At 38.0% G+C, this 21,328-nt stretch overlaps 1 protein-coding gene across 6 annotated transcripts in view; it reads right to left on the reverse strand.

Moving 5' to 3' along the window:
* LOC306857936 (pre-B-cell leukemia transcription factor 1-like) overlaps nucleotides 1-21,007 on the reverse strand; it is a 45,450-nt gene extending 24,443 nt beyond the window's left edge. For 3 of the 6 annotated variants that reach the window (XM_079398221.1, XM_079398220.1, XM_079398218.1), the window contains exons 1-3: nucleotides 19,755-20,971; nucleotides 16,132-16,233; nucleotides 12,713-12,786 (exon numbers count right to left, since the gene is read on the reverse strand). In XM_079398221.1, the coding sequence (XP_079254347.1) occupies nucleotides 12,713-12,786; nucleotides 16,132-16,233; nucleotides 19,755-19,939 (361 nt within the window). In that variant the 5' untranslated portion in view covers nucleotides 19,940-20,971. Of the gene's footprint in view, nucleotides 1-12,712; nucleotides 12,787-16,131; nucleotides 16,234-19,754 lie in introns of all 6 variants that reach the window. The other 3 variants (XM_079398223.1, XM_079398222.1, XM_079398219.1) reach the window with 1 other exon arrangement.
* Nucleotides 21,008-21,328: the final 321 nt, after the last annotated feature.

The following is a 21,328-nucleotide window of genomic DNA, read 5'->3' on the forward strand; positions in this document are numbered from 1 at the left end:
ATTTTTGATCAAATAACTGCAGCCTCTGAGAACATAAAAGACTTATTTGAAAATATTAAAATCCCAAATGATTTTTTTTCACCCATTTTAAAGAAATATCACATTACACTTCTCACAAAAGTAATATTGCACCTCTTGCCAGCTTGCATTCAAGTCTGTAGTGCAACTGGTTCAGGATGCGTTACTCGCTGAAAGCTTATAATTGAGGTAAGAGGGTTTATTCAAATCCCTAACCCTATGTTTGAGCCATAGCAACCACCACTAACTAGCCATCTGTCCATCTTAACCTACATTATAGAGCGAGTTTGCATTAACACCTTTGCGTGAGACAAACAGATTATTGTAGTTTAACAAAAGGCCAATGCCTCGATCCAAATGGCATGCGTAGAAACTCGAAACTCCCTCTCTCAAGAGAAGCTTAAAGTGAGAGGAGCTCAGAGCAAACTGACAGATCACCCCTGCTTAAATCCCCTCTCCAGCACTCCAGATTAGTCACAGACTGCGGTGAGGACCTCCACACAGGGATGGAAGGCTCCCATCAATTGTAATTAATCCTTAATTAGTCTGGATTAGGTGTTGGGCTCTGACTCTCTCCCACCCCACCAAAGCCAAGCCAGCTAATGTAATCCAGCTGAGGCCACATTTACATATCTTTAATTAAAGAGACATGGGTTTCTTTCAAACACTGCTCCCCAGACCAGCAGACTGAGGGACATCTCCATGAGTTTTGACACACACCGCAGCTAAATACAGTTGTCGCTCTTCTTTCGAGTACTTAATCCTGTTCTGTAGACACAAAATGAGGGTGTGTAAGAGAGCGAAAACCACATTCTACTCAAACTCTGCTCCTAAAAACTACACAGGATTTGTCTACATACAATTTAAAAAATAAGGATGCAACATTTTTAATTAGCACGGAGGTCATGATGTTTTTGATATTTTTTGTGATGAAGATTAGGGATGCACTGAAATGAAAATTCTTGGCCGAAGCCAAACCCGAACAAAATGAAACACTGGGCTGAAGAACGAATCCCGAACACGGTATTTTTCCAATTTTTTTCACCATTGCATAATTAAAAAGCCAAAATGTGCTTTGTACTTTTTTGTCTTGCTTTTCAAAGAAAAAAAAAAAAAATCGAACAAAAGAACAATTTAAAAATATTTACTCAACAATTAACATTTTTTAACATTCTAGCAGACATTATACCAACGAAGCACAATTTAACTTACAATTAAAATTAATAAGTTAGTAAAATATTTTTTTTTGTCCATTTTTGAGACCCCCCTTCTTAATTCAGGCATGCATTTTTTACTGTACAAATAAATGCAACAGTGCTGAGCAGAAGATAATTCTTTCAAAAGTTTAGAAAATATTTCAGATCCCAGTCTGAACACTATGTGTGAATGCTATAATAAATGTATTAATGAGCGGTTGTAATGATCATTATTATTATTTTAACTTTTTTATTTCACAGAACAACAGTAAAATTACAATACTAACATCGATGGAGTTCTTGCTTTTTCTCAGCTTTTATTTTGGCAGAAACCCGCAGGAAGATCTCAGTGCTTCTTTTTGTTGACAACAGCAGATTTATAAATGATTCTCATTACAAATTTGGAAAGATGTTTGTTGCATGTATCGCATTGTCACATGCCTTGTAAAAATTCATAAAAATGTTACTAAGCAACTGATGAGTAACACTGCTTCGGCTCAGATTTTCGTCGCATTTTGGACTTTGAACCCTGGTCCATGAGCTCATGCAGCGCTGTCAGAATACATGCAATACGTGTGTATATTAGAAAACATAAGGTTTTACAGTTAAGGCCATTTCACGATTTCAATCATCATACATTAATCAGCAACAACCATCTCATCGAAGACATGCAATGCAGTGCTAAACAGTCTCTCTCTGTCGGTGCTTGTAATGATTTTTTGTCTTTTTCGGACAGTTTTAAATGCTTCCACACTGCCAGCATGTTTGGTGCATTAGCGAGCGAATCTATTTGATCGTGTCACGTCATTGTTTGGTACAATTTATTCTGTCTTTTTGCTTATTATTGAATAATTTCGGTTGCCGAACATTTGGTGCATCCCTATTGAAGATAACATTCAAAACGTATGAAATTACGTGATTTAAAATGCTTCTAGATGAAAATAAATAGAGGAAATATTTAGTCCAGAGCAACGGTTCTCAACCGGGGACATTCTTCTAACATTGCAATATAAAAACTAAAATAATGCTTTTAAAGCAGAAGTTTACTAAACTAAAAATGAAAATAATAAAAAAAGCACAGACTGAGTAAAACATTCTATTTTGATTACCCCATTACACATTACAGTTAGTGCTATCATACAAATACACTTACTTGTAGGTTTAAAATTCTTAAAATTCTTCGTTTAAAATGTCACATATATTGTCCAACTACAAATATTTCAGCAAATGTATATTTTAGTCGGAGTTATTGCACTCCTATTTCATTGCACTCTGTCTGTTTGGTGTGCATGTGCGCGGTGGCGCTAGTTCTAAACGAAGTTAAGTTTAGCGGAGAATCGCAAAGCAAAAGGCTCAAGCACTTCTGACAGCAAAAATGGAAATATTTCCATGGCTTTCTAACATTTACAGATGGAGAATATACCTGTGAAATGTAATTTATGCATTAAGGAAAACAGCACATCTCAAACACATTAAATAGCGCGAGTAGAATCTCTGTCAGCGGCACACGCAGCCTTCCTGTCAAGCTGCTTTAAACTGAAACTACAAACTATAGGCTACTATACACAAGTTTTTTAAAGCCCTTCATATAAAGTTTGTCACATGTTTAGAACAAATTGTATTATGCACTTTCTCCGCAACAGTTCAGTGTGTGTCCTCCCTAGATATTTTTTCAGATGCGCTCGTATCAAGCTACTGTATATCGATATTAACGGTATTGCTTCATACCGTATTGCTTATAAAAAAATATATCGATATATCGTACAAACTCGATATAATACCGCCCAGCCCTAATATCTATGTATCTATACATCAATATCCAGCTCTCTCGCTCTGTCTATATATATTAAAATCTAATAACTCCATTGCCATTTTATAATAAATATAGTACATTAATTCTAGTTATGCCAAACTCTAAAATGTTTAATCAGAAATTGTGGGGAAAAAAAAGATTTTGTTAAAAATTATGTATAAATTTATATTAGGGCTGGATATTATTATCACATTAACACATTAATGCAGACAATTATTTTATCGCGCGTTAACAGTTTTTATTTATTATTATTATTATGAAAGCCTGTTGCTTACTGGCTCTGAATACACATACAGACAAACCATGGGTCACTGGAGGGGTGGGATGTTGATCAGTAGCACTGGCTTGGGATGAGAGCATTTGGGGTAAGCGTAAGACTACAGCTGCGTTCACATGAATGCTCCCAATAAAATTATTTAGGCAAACCCACTGTTCACTGATATTTTTAACAGAAAAGAATGCAACGAGCTCGTAATCACGACTTCATAAGTGAAGTGACATTCAGCCAAGTATGGTGACCCATACTCGGAATTCGTGCTCTGCATTTAACCCATCCAACGTGCACACACACAGCAGTGAACACACACACAGCAGTGAACACACACACAGCAGTGAACACACACACAGCAGTGAACACACACCCGGAGCAGTGGGCAGCCATTTATGCTGCGGCGCCCGGGGAGCAGTTGGGGGTTCGGTGCCTTGCTCAAGGGCACCTCAGTCGTGGTATTGAGGGTGGAGAGAGCGCTGGACATTCACTCCCCCCACCTACAATCCCTGCCGGCCGGAGACTCGAACCCACAACCTTTGGATTACAAGTCCAACTCTCTAACCATTAGGCCACGACTTCCCCAAAGTTGTGAGAAAGTGGGAAACAAGAAGTTTCCAATAGCACGTGAAGACAGCAGAGAAGCGCTCTCGCTCAGCACAGTGGAGTGCATTGTTTTGTTAACTTTTGTGGTTTATTATTTTGAGTCGTTTGGGACGTGGTGACATAAGGCCCTCTCACAATATCTATATATACACGCAATCATGCTGCACGTATCAGAAGTTCCGCGCTCTGGCGCGGTTAGCGCTCACACTACATGTGTAACGCGCCCGAGTCAAACTGAACAGTGCCCTACACCTGAACAATGCGCTCGGGCATGGTTAAGATTGCCTAGTGGGAGTACACCCTTATTCTCCCGCATCCACACACACACACACACACACACGCACACACACACACATACATACGAGACTCTACTCGCCCATCAAGTGTTGTCCTGTACCGCACTGTTGCGTTGGGTCCCACAATCGTGCAGGTCTCTATTCGGAAAGGTGCCTGTTATAATATTTTGATTGAGGCTCTGGACTCTGAGCATAACTTGTTTTTCTATAACAAACTACAAAATATTTTCGATAAAAACGTTAATACCCTGGCAGTGGCAAACAGCTTTAGTTTTATATTTAATTTGATTACATTAATGGTTAAGCTGAGATTTACAAGAAATATTTTAACTGCTAACGATACTATGTAAAAGGAATACTGCTATAAAAAAGCTACTTATTTGTTTAAAGTGTTTGCAAACAAAATGTTATTGCACGTTTGTTCATATAGCAGTACTTTTAAATGAATAAAGTGCACAATACACTACTTTTGAATTCATTATTGAATTAATGGCAGAAAATCATCCGATTAAAAATTTTAATTGTTGACGTGACGCCTAAATTTTCTGTCCGATTGCATTTTCTCAGTTAAAAATGGTTTTAAATTCATAAAAAGATGCCATATATATGAAGGGCCTCTCCCATGTATGACCTCACTTTAACTTTTCAAAAAACATTAGTTATTTATAATTTCTGTTATTCAAGGTGTCAAAATATCATGTGGTGCGACTGTCCGGCCATAACTTTTTTTTTTGTAAACATCTTTGAAATTACCCTAAATTTATTCAGATTAATTTTCTGCACTATTTGGCATAATTTCCTAAATGTTTTGTAATGCTGTATAAAATTGCAAAGCATTTGTATTTATATTTCCGTATTAATATACAAAAAAACTTTGTACAATGATTTCCATTTTATGAAATATCATGTGGTGCGACCATCAAGAAACTACCATTTTGGAACTTTTATGTTGAAATCCATTCAAAGATTAGACTTTGCATCATATACCAATTTGCCAAGGACCCATGGAAGCATCAAACAGGTTTGTAAGTCGCTTTCAAATTTGTAAAAAAAAGAATCTTTTTAACGGCTGGTAGTTACCACATTTGGATATCATGTGGTATGTCCTCAAAAAAAACAATGAATAACAAGCTTTTCCTGCAATTATTTATTTTCATTATAAATTTCATAGTGTCCTTTTGTGGGAAAGTAGCTTCTTTTGTTTAGATGACCAATTCTGTGCTTGTAAATTTTGATTGAATTTGAAAATATCATGTGGTGCGACCACTGCAGAGTGTTTTCCATTAAAGATATATGTCCCAGATTGGCAGTTTTTTGCTTTTATATTCAATTGATGATTTATATACATAGAATACTTTATTTTAATATAATTTGGAATATATTTTTATGCAATTTGGTTCATTTCAGACTGTTTATGTTTAATCTTTGTATAATATAAGAAAAAGAAAAGAAAAGAAAGAAAATATAAAAATAATTCAGAGCATGTAATTTTAGTTTGGTAATTATGCATTTATTAGTCATTTATTAATAACTATTTAAATCTATTCTACCAGATTATATTGCCAAGCAAAGTAAAATAAATGCTCACCATAGGCAGCATGTTAATTCTGACCCTGCAGTCAAGCACAAATTCCAGAAGTAATTTTCTACTATTAGAAAGATGTTCATGTTGTCATCTCAGAACCTGAGCCAGCAACCTTTGAGTCAAAAAGGTTGAGAGCCACTGCTCTATAATGCTAATAGTTAACATTTTTCCACTTCATCACAGCCTTGGTTACATCAGCAGAAAAGTTGCTGCAAGCACATGCAAGGCATAAAATTATTACATTTTGATGAAATGAGCGCATCACACGCTGATGAATTGTGCACAATAGGACCAGGCACCATCATTCAGTAAATAGGGCCAATTGAGAATTCACGTCATCTTCAAATTGCATTTTCCAATAAATTAGGCGATTAGCACAGAGGAAGTACTTGGCCTATCAACTCAAAGGGCCTGGGTGTTTTTTTAAACGTTTCCTTGCATTCAAGAATCCACCATGCAATTTTGCTTTTCCGGTCCTGAGAGAAAGCTTGATTCCTCAAGGAACAACGTAATGAGAGGAAAGACGCTCAGCCCACACAACATTAGGATTAAGCTGAGTATCGGGGTGACGCTCTCCCCTACCATTCTGGACCTTGTGATTGGGGGGAAGGGGGGCGCCTGTCAGGGCCAGGGGTCTGTGTGATATTAGCCGTCTGCCAATCCGGCTTGAGGAATGGACAGAGTAATTACTGCTGCTCTTACTGCCTCATCAATCTCTCTCTATCGCTGTCTCTCTCTCTCTCTCCCCTCTCCCCCCTTCACACTCTATCTTTCTCACTCCTGGAACAGAGGAGAGAAAAACTGATTGAGTGACAGAGCACCACACAAGAAACACTGAATTAAATAGGGCCACTACCGAATGGTGATGTTCGGGTTTTACACATTTGGTTGCCGTATGCATGTTAAAAAATTTATTTTTTGCTGTTTATTTTGAGGCCAGGTTGAAAGCATTAGTCACGCCGCACAAACATTTGGTCTGTTCGAGTAACTGTTGAGGCTGAGTTCATCTCTATTGCACTTTAAGTTGTAAAAAGTCTCACACTCCACTGGCTCCTTTACCCATAGGCCTGCAGACTCTGCCTTGTAGAACGAGTCGGAGATTTCCAACAACTCATAAAATTTTACAAGAGGGTTCAAATTAAGGTCTTTCAAAAATGAATGATAATTAAAAAGCCTTAATTAGGTCTTTGACCAACCAGACCATGAAACCAGAACCATGTAGTTCATACAGGTTGGTTATAAACAAGGATTTGAGCTCGTTTTTCTGAACCAGATGGGCTTGATGTGGCACTGCATACATCTACATGGAAACGGTCTAGAAATTTTACACAACGTGCAGGCGATAGCTTTATTGGCTGATGTTTTCCAATACTTGGAAAGTCATTTGTTGGTAGCAAACTGTTTGAGCACTTTGAATGATTTGCTACTTAAACTGTCAGGATAAGTTACCGATATCAAGCCAATCTTAACCCATGCATCACGTAAAACAATGTGTTAAAACACCACTAGCCATAGTCAGGCAAGTTTATATGTCTGAACGGTCAGCTGGATTTTGACTTTTTTTCTTCTTCTCATGACCACTCTTGCGTTCTTGCTAATAATGAAAAATTACCAGTACTACAAGAGACTAAACATGATTATTTCATGGAAACAGGAAATGAAAGAAGACACAGACATGCACTGGACATTTTGTCTTTTTAAAACTTATTCAACATAGTTTAAGAACCATTAACCAAAGGGAACATTAAAAAAACAACATTTAATTTATGCAGCACAGGGTTTATTTGAGGCCATGGTGTTCTTGGTCCTGCCAAATCATTTATTTGTTTCTGAGATTTTAATAGCAGAAATGCACTATGAGTAAAGTTGACCTGGCCGGTTCTTCTGGTAGGTACTCTACAAACATCACATGACTTCACTATTTTCAGCTATTAGCCAGGGAGTTAACAGCTATAGAAGAGCCAAGAGAGTAACCAGAAAACCTCCCGAAACACAAATTCAGGATTCAAGATTTTAAGCTCTCTGAACTGAATGGGACATTTCTGTTCCATCTGTACCACAAGCATAGTTGCAGGACACAAAAGGAAGTACATTTGGTGCCCAGTTTTTACTGTTTTAATGTCTTATTTGAATATTCTTTGTAATTGGTTGTGAAATTTGATAGCAATTTCTGAGATAAAATTGTTTATACACCATTTTGTAAGTCTAAACAAGAATAATATCCAATCATTGAAATATGTTAAAAACTGTTATTGTTAATTAAAACGATTAAAAATGTTATGAAATAAAGCTAAAATGAAATACAAATATTAGATGAAAAACTGAAACTTGAAAATGAAAATGAGAATGAAAATTAAACAAAATACATTAAAATAAGCCATGCATTAAAATACATTTTTCTTTTCATAGAAAAACTGAACATGCAATTTTTATGACCTTATTTTGAACTATATTCTGAACTTTTTAATATATTTGATATTTTTTACAATTTGAGTGAAAACTGGGATTGGAAAATTAACCTGAATTACAAAATGCATTTGTATTCTTCATAAATTTGTGTTATATGCAATATCTTGAGAATGATCTAGCATCTTGTGCTTCAGTGGAAGCAAGAATATCTGAGGAGTTCACACGATCAATGTCACAAATGTGCTTTGATTAGTGACCCAGAAATAGTGCAGAATCATAAATATTGCTTATATATTTTCGTTTTAAGTTTACCTAACGTGTCTTGTTTTAATTTGTTCCACTATAGTTTTCGACTTGACAGTTCGAATCACAGATTTCCACTGCAATCGCCAAACTGTATTTTAACCCAAAACATTGATGGCAAAAAAAGTTCATGTCCATGTTTCTCATCAACTAGTTATAATAATATTGGCTGAGCTTCATTTACAATTCAAAACCTGTAGAAACAGAAAGTACAAAAGCAGGTGACCTCGGACGGATGAGAACAAAAGTCCGGGTGCTGAAAAGGGTGAGAATCAACTTGCTGCAACCATTTTAAGTCGATGGGGGAGGGTCAAGACTGAAGAGACAATTGGCTCGGAAACCTCATCCCTCTCTTAATTTGTTTCTAAGGAGATTAATTAACAAATCTTACATTTCACGCGCATGAAGTTAATGTTAAACACATGGGGAAATGTGAGGGTGGGGGGGATAGTGTGACTTGCATTTGAGCAGAACATTTCCTTAACAATAAAAAACAATCTTCCCAACTGCAGCAGCACTCCGAGGAATTCAATGCCCCTCCCCCACTCTCCCCTAAACCTCCCCACCGCCTCCATTACCATATCAAAGCCCCGAGTTCAGAGCAAGACTTCTCTTTCAAGAATGGAAGCAAGGCATCAGGAGGGAGGAGGAGGAGGAGAGGACAAGACCGCAGCGGCAGGGAAAGGCCTGAGCTCCAGCTCGCTTTTATCCCTGCTGTTCGGTGCAGGAGAGAGAGAGAGTGAGACAGAGGCAGACACACCGAGACTGTGGAAAACAGATGTAAAGACTACTGATCAGCACTACAATCATGTGCAGTAGAGGAGGCTGCCTTCTTTAATTCACATTCCAGAGGCAGGACATAAAAGCAGCGGGGAGTCTTGGAGAGAGGCAGTGTGCAGGTATATATACACATATATATATATATATATATATGGAGCTGGGAAGGAGGTGGGTGCCGTGCTGATCACAATGATGGACACCATCCACCACACAACTCCACTCAGAGCGGAGGCCTGTTCAGACAAAGTCCGACCAGATTTTCAAGCAAAACAATACATTCTCTGCAAACTCCAGTGTACAGGATTGTGAAATGTTGTACTGCGATAAGCCGTTGTTTTTATCCGAATGCTAGTCTGACTTTTTAAATGTTTAAAACTCAATCAACTTGAGAAAACCGAATTCAGAATCGCATTCTACTGAATGTTTTTTTTTTTGGCACAGTGAACAAGATTTTTCCAAAAACAATACAAGACGTTAATATGGTTACAAAACAGCTGCCATCAATCCTGGATATAAAATTCCTTTATTTTCCATGTGTTTGTATTTTTCCCAAACACTTTTAGTTTCTGAATTCAATTAAATAAATTTTTATTAAAAGTTTTGTCACTGAATAGCAGCACAAGACATGTCTAAATTAATTTGTTTTATATATTATTATACATTTATAATAATATTTATACTAAAAATTTTATTACTTACTATATTATATTATATATTGTGTGACCCTGGACCACAAAACCAGTCTTAAGTCGCTGGGTATATTTGTAGCAATAGCCAACAATACACTGTATGGGTCAAAATTATGAAATTATTATTTTCTTTATGCCAAAATTCATTAGGATATTAAATAACGATCATGTTCCATGAAGATATTTCATAAATTTCCTACCGTAAATAGATCAAAACTTCATTTTTGATCAGTAATATGCATTGCTAAGAACTTCATTTGGACAACTTTAAAGGCGATTTTCTCAATATTTAGATTTTTTTAGCACCCTCAGATTCCAGATTTTCAAATAGTTGTATCTCAGCCAAATACAGTCCTGTCTTAACAAACCATACATGAAATGGAAAGCTTTTTATTAAGCTTTCAGATGATGTATAAATCTCAGTTTCAAAAAATTGATCCCTTTGACTGATTTTGTGGTCCATGGTCACATATACATACTAGTGTATATATAATATATATATATATATATATATATATATATATATATATATATATATATATATATATATATATATATATGTGTGTGTGTGTGTGTATGTATGTGACAAAATTAAAATACTAGGATTTACCTGTAAATCTGTTGAAATAAAGGAATGCATGACAAACTAGTTTAAGGTAACATAACCTTTCACATCTCCGCCAGGTATGAGACATAATCCTTATTATTCTTTTGTTTTTATTCAGCCATTATCAGCCTTTATACTGGCAATAAAACGTTTACCAATCCACATCACTTCAATCCCAGTACACATTTACCCAACTATTATCAAAAGTATTTCTAAATAAATACAACAAATCATTTTCTTGCGACCTTACATGAAGTACTATGATAAAATGCATTATGAAGAAGAATTGGACCTGTTCTGCAGGTGCATTAGAGCTAATATTAGCATCATGCTACATAAGACAATTTATGAGATTAATAGTACAACTTTTACTCAGAACTCACGTTAAACCACCATCGAGTGTTTGTAATAACTTCCTTTTGCGATCACATGTGTATACTTTGGGCAGCCGCGGTACATTATAAAAGTAGCCCAAAAAACCGCAACCCACGGCTCTGTCATTTTCACATACCCTTATCACATATGAGTATACATATCTCTCACGCACTGTCGCTCTCTCTCTCTCTCGGACGCACTCGCTCTCTCTCTCCACATTCGCTTCACTTTTGTCGAGCCTGGCACCTTATAATCACACAATCCCTGCGTCCCAATGTGCATACTATCCACCCTATCTGCCCTAAATAGTATTGAAAATTACTAATATCACATAGAATTTAGGATGGATAGTGTGCACATTGGGACGCAGGCAATGATTACCTTGCATGCTGCGATGACGGCAAGAAGTCGGGGTCAAACCTTATCAAACAATTAATTTGCGTTAAAATATTAATGCGTTAAAAAATTAACATTTTTTGATTAATCGCATGCGTTAACATTGACAGCCCTAATATATATATCTATATCTATATTAAATATATAAAAATTATATAAAATTTAACAATGTATTATAAATTGTATATAAACAAACAATCTAAAATACATTAAATATATTGGAACTTAGAATTCTCAAATTCAATTTATTGCAAATACAAAGAATTTTAGTTTTGGTGCAAAAAAAAAGTATTTTGTCAATTAATTTACCATAAACAAGCCTTATCAGCGAAACCGCGCCTCATATCAGACAGTAATGGCCTCGCTCCTGTCATCTAGTAAATCAGCTCATTTACGCCAAAGTCTTCAGGGTAAAACACGGATTGTAGATTAAGTTTGGCGATAAACGAAGTGATGTATGGAAAAATTCTGACCATTAACTTCGCCTGTCTGCATTGGAGACAACACCTTCCATTTAGTGCTGCATTTCTCCCTGGCCCTTTCTCCACTGGCAAGCTAAATGTGAAAAATCAAAGTGAATGACATTAGGTAAATAAGACAGCAGGTTGCCTTGGCAACAGGGACAACCCCCGATACCCATTCCTCTAGCCTACCCTTTACTTGCATCCAATTATAGGAAAGTAAGACTGGGTTATTGACAGATTGCCACAAACAGACCGCTGCACATCATTTTTGCACTGTAATTCCACGAGCATGCTTGTTACAGAAGCTGTGACGGATTCAAGCTGCAGGATATGACAGGAAAGAAACGAGAGAAACCATGGCACAAAGACAATGACAACACGCCTCCATAAATATTTAATAATTTGTCAGCCTCTCGTTTGAGGGGATAAAGCTGCAGATCTGCCAGAGAACTGACCACTGTGGATCTTCGAGTTAAGATGCGGGAGCCGTTACCTGTTTGGACCGGGATGGTTTGCGTGGATGGGGTTCACAATGAGAAACGTAAGCTCGAAAGCACTGAGACTAAAGCAAATATACTTGTTGCTCGTTCAAAGCTTTGAAATTAATTCAAGTGAGATTTCACACAATGCAAACATTGAATCCATTGCTATGACACTTAATGACTGCAGTGGGCGATACAATAAGACACCTGGAAAGCCCAGAGTAACATTTAAAAAAAAGAGCACAGGGACACAATAAAGACACAATAAATTCAGCCTGATGATTATTAAACACCTGTCTCTGCATATGGTCAATGCAGAATTAATACGGTGTAATGAAAAAGATCTACTAGCAATGTGGGAGTGCGGCTTGAAGACGCAAACCCGCACAGAAGTTGTGCACTGGCAGAGTAAGCGAACGACTTACCAGTTTTTTCTTTGATCTCGCATAAAACGCTGAAGAGAGCCGGCTTCATCCTGTGGCAGTTCAGTGCGTGTTTTCTGTAAGAGAGAAAAGGAACGTGTTAGAGAGACTGATTATATTCCATCTCAAACAGTCAACATATCGACCGCTATTTGGCCATTTTAAGTTTATTGGCATCTGTCGAATACTGTGCCCAATTAACAAAGTGCCCTTCTGTTTCTAAATCTACCAATAGCCTCGTCAATGAGAAATAAACATTCAAAGCCACTGATAGAGCCATTTATTTATTTACTTTGCATACGTGTTATTTTAGTGACTGAATGACTAAAGAAATTATTCAAATAAGATCATAGCACAAACGCTCCCACAAAATATGTGATTCGAATGCAATTTGCAAAGTGCAGTTCCCCATTTTGTGGGCCAGTTCTGAAGGATGCAGCAGACTAACATAATCTGGCATACTTTACCACATCGCTTTAAACTGTAGAAAGAAGGCCTGTCTACTGCCAATGTCTGAATATATGGCCAGATATAATGCTGATCTACATCATTTGATTAATTACTGCTGCCACAATCAACACAAAACATACACAAAAGCCTCTCTTAAACAAAGTCCATTTACTGTGTATATTTAGTGCCTGAGGTTGTTGAATTAGCCCCAAAATGTTTTCACATTTTTGTGAGTTTTGAGTATATAACATGTAAAATAAGGGCTCATCTAATTCACCATACTTATATTTTATCATCATTGATTTTGCTCTCTAGACCTTTATTTTAAAAACTCATATGTCCTCTTTTCCCAAACATGTCCTGGCTGGATTTTGGCTTTGTTTTCCAATTGTTTTCATACATGCTAAAAGTAATGACTGAAACGTAATTTAACCAGTAGTGTGCAGGTGTACATAATCGACTATTCATGGTTTGCGAGGTGGGATCTATAGAGAACGGTCAAAGCAAAGCAATGCAAATATGCTTACATATAATGTATATGGACTACAGAGGATGTCAAATGGAAAACAAAGCCAAAACCTAGGCATTTTAGAAATCCCAACCAGGACAGGTCCAGGAAAAAGAGGACATATGAACACCCTATTTTTAGAGAATTGTTCATGATAGATTCTTCAAAGTCTCAATTTAAAGTATGAATCGTATGGCTGTCAAACAAACAAGAGGATTTATTGTTATTGAAGACATACCAACAACCTTTAACATTCTTTGCTGAATATGATTGCAATCACAGGTGCAAACATCCACTCCAGAATCAATCAAGATGTAATGGACTCACTAAGACTCGAGTCTTTTAAAAATCTCAGTGTCTGTAGATTGAGAAGATACAGCAGCAGTCTCGGCTCACTCCAGTTAAATGAGTAACTGACACATGGTCCTCATTTGTCTTCAGGGAAAAGCATTCCACCCTTTAATGGTATTATCCAGCCCTTTTTACACCCTGAACGTGCTTAATTTATTGTGCAGGTCTGGAGAATATCAAAACAAGTGAGGACCCTGTCTCGCAGAGGACACATTCTTCTCAAAGCCAGAATCATATGTGCTAAATCCAATCATCGATCATTTCAGGGCAGCCTCTCATCAGCAAACTTTATTTCCAGGCTCGGTGAGCTCAGATGCATGGGAAGCTTATCTACGCACAGCCAGATTTCAGCGCTACTGTATTAGAGAGCAGATGAAGCATGCTTTCCAGGAGCACTGTTAACCCTTAACAAATGCCAATAATCGAGGTGTGCTCGTAAAAGCTGTTGAACTCGCAGCTGGGATTAACATGCCACCTGAGCATGAAACTGATCTGATCATGTGACACACCCACCTGTAAAAGGTTTTTATTCTTAGCATTGCATTAGCATTAAAAAATGTGTTGCATTTTGCGGAAATACTATGCTACAAATCTCTGCACTAGCCTGAATAACCTTTTATAAGAAAGTCCTGAACACCACAAAACTCGCTGCCTAATATTGCAGTTGGCCGCAGCTAAACAAAGTTAGAATGTTTCCCTTTTGCTCCGAGGCAAACAGATAACGTGGGAAATCCAAAAAAAAGATTGTTTTTGGTGGATGAGGCCTTAAGCTGATGACACACAGTGCAACTCGTTGGGTAATTTTGTTGGAAATGGGCAACGGCACTAGCTTGGGCAATGCTGAATAGGTTACTGTTGATTAGTTAGCTTGTCTTATCACATTGCCTACTTTCCAGCTGTCGTGTTTATCATCCAACATGAGTTAGAGGCAGAGCAAACTTCAGATTTACTTCTAGCTAAGGCTTCATTTGCTGCCTAAATGTTCTTTGTTTGCTTTAACATGTTCACACCCAAATATCTGAGGAATGTTGCATTCAACACAAGAGGCACAAATATTTAAATATGTGAGATGCCAAAAAATGGATCGCTGAGTCTTGAATGTATGTTTTTTCTTTCGCTGAAAACTAATGCAGTATGAGCAAGACAAATACAAAAACATCAAGTAACGACAACTGACATTACAAACAGAAATCCAAACTCATGTCTATGGTTGGATGATCATGAAAAGGTGTAACTGACACAACTGAAACATTTACTGGGGTGTAATGACAAGGGAATTATTATTATTGTATAACTATCTTAAGAGAGTTTCACTCTTTGATTGGGGCCTGCAGTGGGTGAATTATTCTTATATGTGGCTTTTGTGTGAACACTCAAACTGAATTTTGAAACGAATACCATCTGATGAGGTGGTTTGAGCACTGTTTACTTTAAGTTGCTTATGAAGCAAAGGTGAGCGCACAATGCGCACGTTATTTTAAATATTTTTGGCCATTACAGGCTATTATACAAAGAGAATGATGACATGCAATGAAACAGAGGAGGGAATAAGTCACTTATTCTCATTTCTAGAGATTACAAGGGGCATATTTTTAAACTATTGTCAAATACACACAGAAACAGCAAAGACTGTTTAGTTTTCTGTGAAAATTAAGGTTTAAGTGTTCAATCTGAGGTGCTTTTTATAATTTAAGAAAACTACAATCAAAAATATTTATTTTATAGTACTTATTTTATTAAATGACAAAAATATTACAATAAACGAAAATATTTTTTTTATATAAATTGGTATTATATTTAATAACTTATTAAAACACAATTGAGTTTTGAACAGACTATCATAACTAAAACTGATTCCAGAAAGAGCCCTTTTTAGAGCCAGGGAAAAGTGAATATAATGAGAACTGGTTTCTTTCTCACTCGATTCACATTTCCGTCTGTTCAAATGAGTCTGAGTTTGGTTCTTTTAAATGTTTAGCCCCACTGAGATCTTTTATAAAAGACTGAACTGCTTCTTAAACTGTATGAGGGTGCATTTTTCTCTTTGTCATCAGCATGGAGGGGATGATGGGGGAGAGAAGAGGAGGGGGTGCTCATGCGCTCCTGTACTGACCTGTGCTGGAAGTTGAGCGGCAGGGCACACCCTGCTGTGCTCCCCCCCAGCTCCCCCTCCCTCTGTGGGGTCCACTGCGCCGGTGCCTCCTCTGGCCAGCATCTGGACACAGGGCAACAGGGTGAGAGACACAGGGCAGCAGGCTCAGACAGCGCTGGCATCTGCCCCCACCGTCCCATTGGCATCCCACCCCATCTTCCCCTTACACTCGGACAACAGACAGAAAAAATAAACAGAAATCAAGCACCGTGGCATATGAGGATGGAATCAGAACAAGTCTGATTTTGCCCAAAAATGTCAAAACGAAGATCAAATCCTTACCAACTAAATGCAAAGTAAACCTAAAGTCACATGAAAACAAAATGTGATGTTTAGCAGACTAGACTGCTGGACTAAAAATATCTAACAAACAAATATTAAACACTTCCTCAATGAATAAGGACGTATGCATAAAAGCCAAAGTGATTTAGAGATGTAAATGCTTAACTTGCAGCTCTTTTTTGTCTGTCAACTCAGCTGACCTTATCTACCAATACTTACAGTGACAACAACAGACCAAAGCAAGTTAAGAAGTCTTGTGCATTTCATTTGTTTTAACATGTAATGAAAAGCCATCCAGACAAGACCACGTCTTAACATGCTCTTCCATTTCTGAGCAAAGCACGTGCCTCCACTCAGCAAATAATGCAGGTTTGGGACACATACTAATTAATTTAAGAGGCATTATGATCCATTTAATGAGATACCACAACTGTGCATATTTCATTAGTCTCAAATAAAGGAAATGTGTTTATAAAATGACAGAAAAAAAAGTTAAATATGCATTGTAGTGTCCAAGAATGCTCACAGCACTAGGTAAAATCCTTCTGAAGCGGAGTAAAGCTCCCCACTCTGCACTAAAACCATCCCACACTTGACAAAATAACAATGCATATTTCTCTCAGGTATCTGAACTATTTCAGGTCTGTGCGGAAGCACCGAAGGGCTTTTTTGCTTCATAACTGAAGGTGGCAAGGGCTTATACTCAAGAATAACGGCAGAATATCAGTGACAGAGAAGAAGTGACTAAAGAGAAAATGCATTTACGTCCATCACTAACAATATCTGGCATTATCCTTAAAGGAGTCGTTCACCAAAAAAAAAAAGAAAGAAAAAAAGTCAATTTTGTCATTCACTCACCCTCATGTCAATGTGATGCTTTGAACAGTGTTTACACTGCCTTTTTCCATACAACTCAAAACTCCCTTTGCTGCAGCTCTCAAATCTAATTCACTTCTGCATATTCAAACTTGCCATATTATGATCAGTTATGAGACACACAAGAACCAACAGTGTTTTGCATCATTAACATGACACATGCTGTGAAAAATCTTCATGCCAGTTTGAAGATGCAGAAGAGCTACAGCGGAGGGGAAAAAGTAGTAATAGGTTACCTTGAAGAGTGATTTATACCTAATCTAACCTAAAAATACATCCATACACTCTGGAAAACTTCAGACTCCCTTTGCTTCAAAACTTAGTTGAATAAAATGTTACACGAACAGAGGGTGTTCTTTTGAACATGAACTTTTGCATTGTCAAATTTCAAACTGTGTGGCTTTCTTGGATTTCATAATGTACCCTTACATAAAGTTCTCCCTGCAACAATTTTTTGGACCTACACTGAAAGAAATTAAGCATAGAAACAATTTTCACTCAGAAATTGCTGATAAATTTCACAAACAAAAAAAAGAAATGGCAAGAAACACATTAAATTAAACATGAAATTCTGAAGTAAAAACATCTGCAACAGAACTTTATTGTATAATATACTCAAAAGATTGTTTTATTGACAACTATGTGTATGCTTACGTTAGCCTGTTCATATGTATGTGGGGAATTCAGGTGAATTGGGACAGTGTTTGTCATTGAGTTGTCTGTGAAAACCTGTCTCAATATATGTAGGTGATATTAAATCATTTTTGGCTCGAGTAAAAGCATTTAATTTGGATGTTACCCCACAAGAAACATTTTTTATTTTATTTTTTAACAGTCTGAGATGTCAGTCTGTTTCTCACGTAAAGTAAACATTTGGCTTCGTAAGACTTTGGTCATACTGATTGTCATTTTAATAATGCTTATCAATTTATGGAGCTTGATTGCATTAGCAGCCAGGTCATTCACCAAAAATAATTAAAGAAATTTTAATTTTTAGGTGAAAAATTCCTTCTTTAGCTGTTTAATCTTCATCCAAACACATTAAAACCCCTCTTCAAATAGACCAGCACAGCATCAACACAACATTCATCTCAGGGGTCTTTTGCACAAGTGAAACAAAGTCACCGCACAACACTATGACCCTATAAACGCAGTATAGACATAAAGGCAATATAGTTGCATTCATAAGTTCTCAGTGTAGAGATCCTCCATCTCATTAATTGAAACTCAATTTGCGGACAGCTGCACACGCGCACACATTATAGGAGAATTGATTGCGCCCAACACACAATGAAAAGGATGAACACCAGGGAGGAGGAGGAGGGTAAAAGAGAAGTGAATTAATGAAGAGAACCAGGTGGTCAAATGGCTTGGTGGAAAATCACAAGCTAATGACACATATACAAGCACATACGATCCCTCATTAAAAAGGCTTTTGTCCAGGATCAGCGGCTGGAGTTGACCTTTCAACAGATCGCAGGTCACCAGTGATCCATAACAGATCAATTTCAATGCGGTCAATAGAAATACACTGACTGTACGCGCGCAGGATTTGCGGGAAAGTCGTCAAACCTGTCCGCTGTTTTCATCTCGAGGTTAAGTCTGACACTGTTTGACGGCGATGACTTAATTAAGCGCGCGCTGATTATCTATGCTAATGACGGGGTAGCACATTAATCCAATTCATTTATCTAGTGGGGCCTCAATCTGGCAGACGCTCACTGAAGACCAAATGGCTTCACAGAGCCCATGGGCTCCTGATAACAAACTGGTTGACCTCCAAAGCCTTTTTGGCCTCATTCAGCAAAATCAGAGGAGAGAAATATACTTGCGTAATTATAGTCTGATCATTTTGGAGCGTGAATGGAAAACTGCGTTTCTTGCGTCAGTTTGTCGCCATAAAAAAAAAAAAAACTAATATAAAATCAAAAGATGTAGACAATTTCTGCCAAAGGGATCTCTAGTATTAAAAACTACTTTATCGTTACAATAACTTTAATTGAGTACATTACGTAACCATCAACCGATTATTTAGAAGATGGGTTTATACTTGTTTACTTCAGCAGATGCCTTTATCCAAAGCAAGTCATTAAATCTTCAAATACCGCGACTGTTTATCCAACGCTAACTTTTAACAACTTAAAAATGGGAAGATGCAAGAAGGCCCAAACAAATGAAATTAATTAACACTAAGTGCATTTTTTTTCTATTAAAACTGTAAATGTAACATCGGTGCAATGCATTCGATCACATGCGATTTTCAGCCGACGCAATTATTCATAGTGTCTATACAATGCAAAGAGATGTTAGATTTTATCCAGCTGCTGTTGCACAGCAATTCCCCATCGGAGAAATGAAGTATCTATCTATCAAAACAATGCTTTTCTTGAGTGCCTCCGCACTGGTCGTCCTCTCGCAGGTCTTACCTCGCCTGGGCTTCGTCGAGGCTCTCGTCGGTGATGGCCATGATCTGCTGGAGAATATCCCCGATGTCTTGCTGCGGTTGACCGAGGGACTGCTGCTTCCGAACCGAATCGGGGTCACCCACGCCGGCTTGAGAGAGTCCGCCGAGTCCACCCAGGCCAGCCAGCATTCGTGTTTGATCATCCATAATACCTCGAGCCGAATCTCGCCGTTTCCCCGCCGCAAACCAATGAAAGCGTGTATCAGCGCCCTGTCTCAGCGACCATGAACCACCAGCGGCGTGAATACAAGCGTGGAGCCCAACGAAGCGCTATTAGATGAGAAAACAACGAGAGTGCGACTGAAATGTGGGCTTTAACCACATCAAAACGACGCGCGGTGGATGGATAAACCAGCTCGCATGGAGAGGAAATAAAAAAACAATGATTTAATTCCAGTACTATCTAAAGCAAACCCCCGCACTCCCATAAAACAGTCTAACAAGAAAATAAAAGCGTCCCTGGAAACATGAAGTATCCCACGCGCGGCATCTCAATGCAACTCTTCTCTAAACAACTCGCAGTCCGCGATCAAATCATTCATGTCCACAAATAACGCGACCAATGTGGCTGACCGCTATAACAGTAGAAATCTCAGACACTAACGTTACTAACAAGCTGGACTAAACCAACCAGAGCGGCTAACGAGCTAATAGAGAGGGGGGAGACTCTCTGCTGGAAATAAATCGAAATAGAAACTCTAGCCTTCGCTTATTAGAGATCCCTCGCTTAGGAAAACGCAAAAACTCAACGGACAAAGCGAATCCCGAGAGCGGCGGAGGAGCGTGACGGCTTTAACGCGTAATTCTGCGATCTCCGACACAATTGACTCGCAGTGTTGGCTAGCTGCTTAGCAGCGGGGCTAACTAGCATTCGAGCGCTGCTAGCAACAGATTCAGACAGGGGCTCCACAAACACCCCCGGGACCGACAGCAAACTGCCCCCCGGTTCTGCGCGAAATACCCCGGCTTTAGGTGGACGGCGCGAAACTGCTCAGCTCCATGCCAGCAGACTCGACTCAGTTGGTTTGTTCCCGAGCCGCGGTGCTGTCGTAGAAAGACTTGCCCCTCTCTTGTGTTTCTGCCCTCCTCGGCGGCTCTTTCTCCCCCTCTGAGCTACTACATACGAGCCATACGTCACCATCGCGCACAAAAGAGCCGCGGCGCGTCGCGGAGCCTCTAGGGGCGACACTGAGCGCGCAGACGCCTCGCGCCTCCACGTACGTTACGTTTGTAAACAACTTGCGCGTCTCAAGCATTAACTTACATTGAACATCTAAGAAATAATAATGATTAAAAAAAAGGCGAAAAGGATGTATAGAATTTTTAAATAATTTTCTTTTGGACATTTCTTGTAAGTTATTCCCTTGTAAGTTTTTCTTTCCATTTTTACGGTTTGTTCCTGATGCTATTATGATTGTAATTGATAATATTTAAAAACAATGTTCACCTCTATATTTGCATGTTGTATTAATGTTGTTTTTAAAAAAAGACAGTCAGTTACAGTTAAAAAAAACACACAATAAAAACTCGCGGGTC

This window comes from Barbus barbus, assembly GCF_936440315.1.
Source record: "Barbus barbus genome assembly, chromosome: 3".
In the NCBI taxonomy this organism is placed as follows: Eukaryota; Metazoa; Chordata; class Actinopteri; order Cypriniformes; family Cyprinidae; genus Barbus; species Barbus barbus.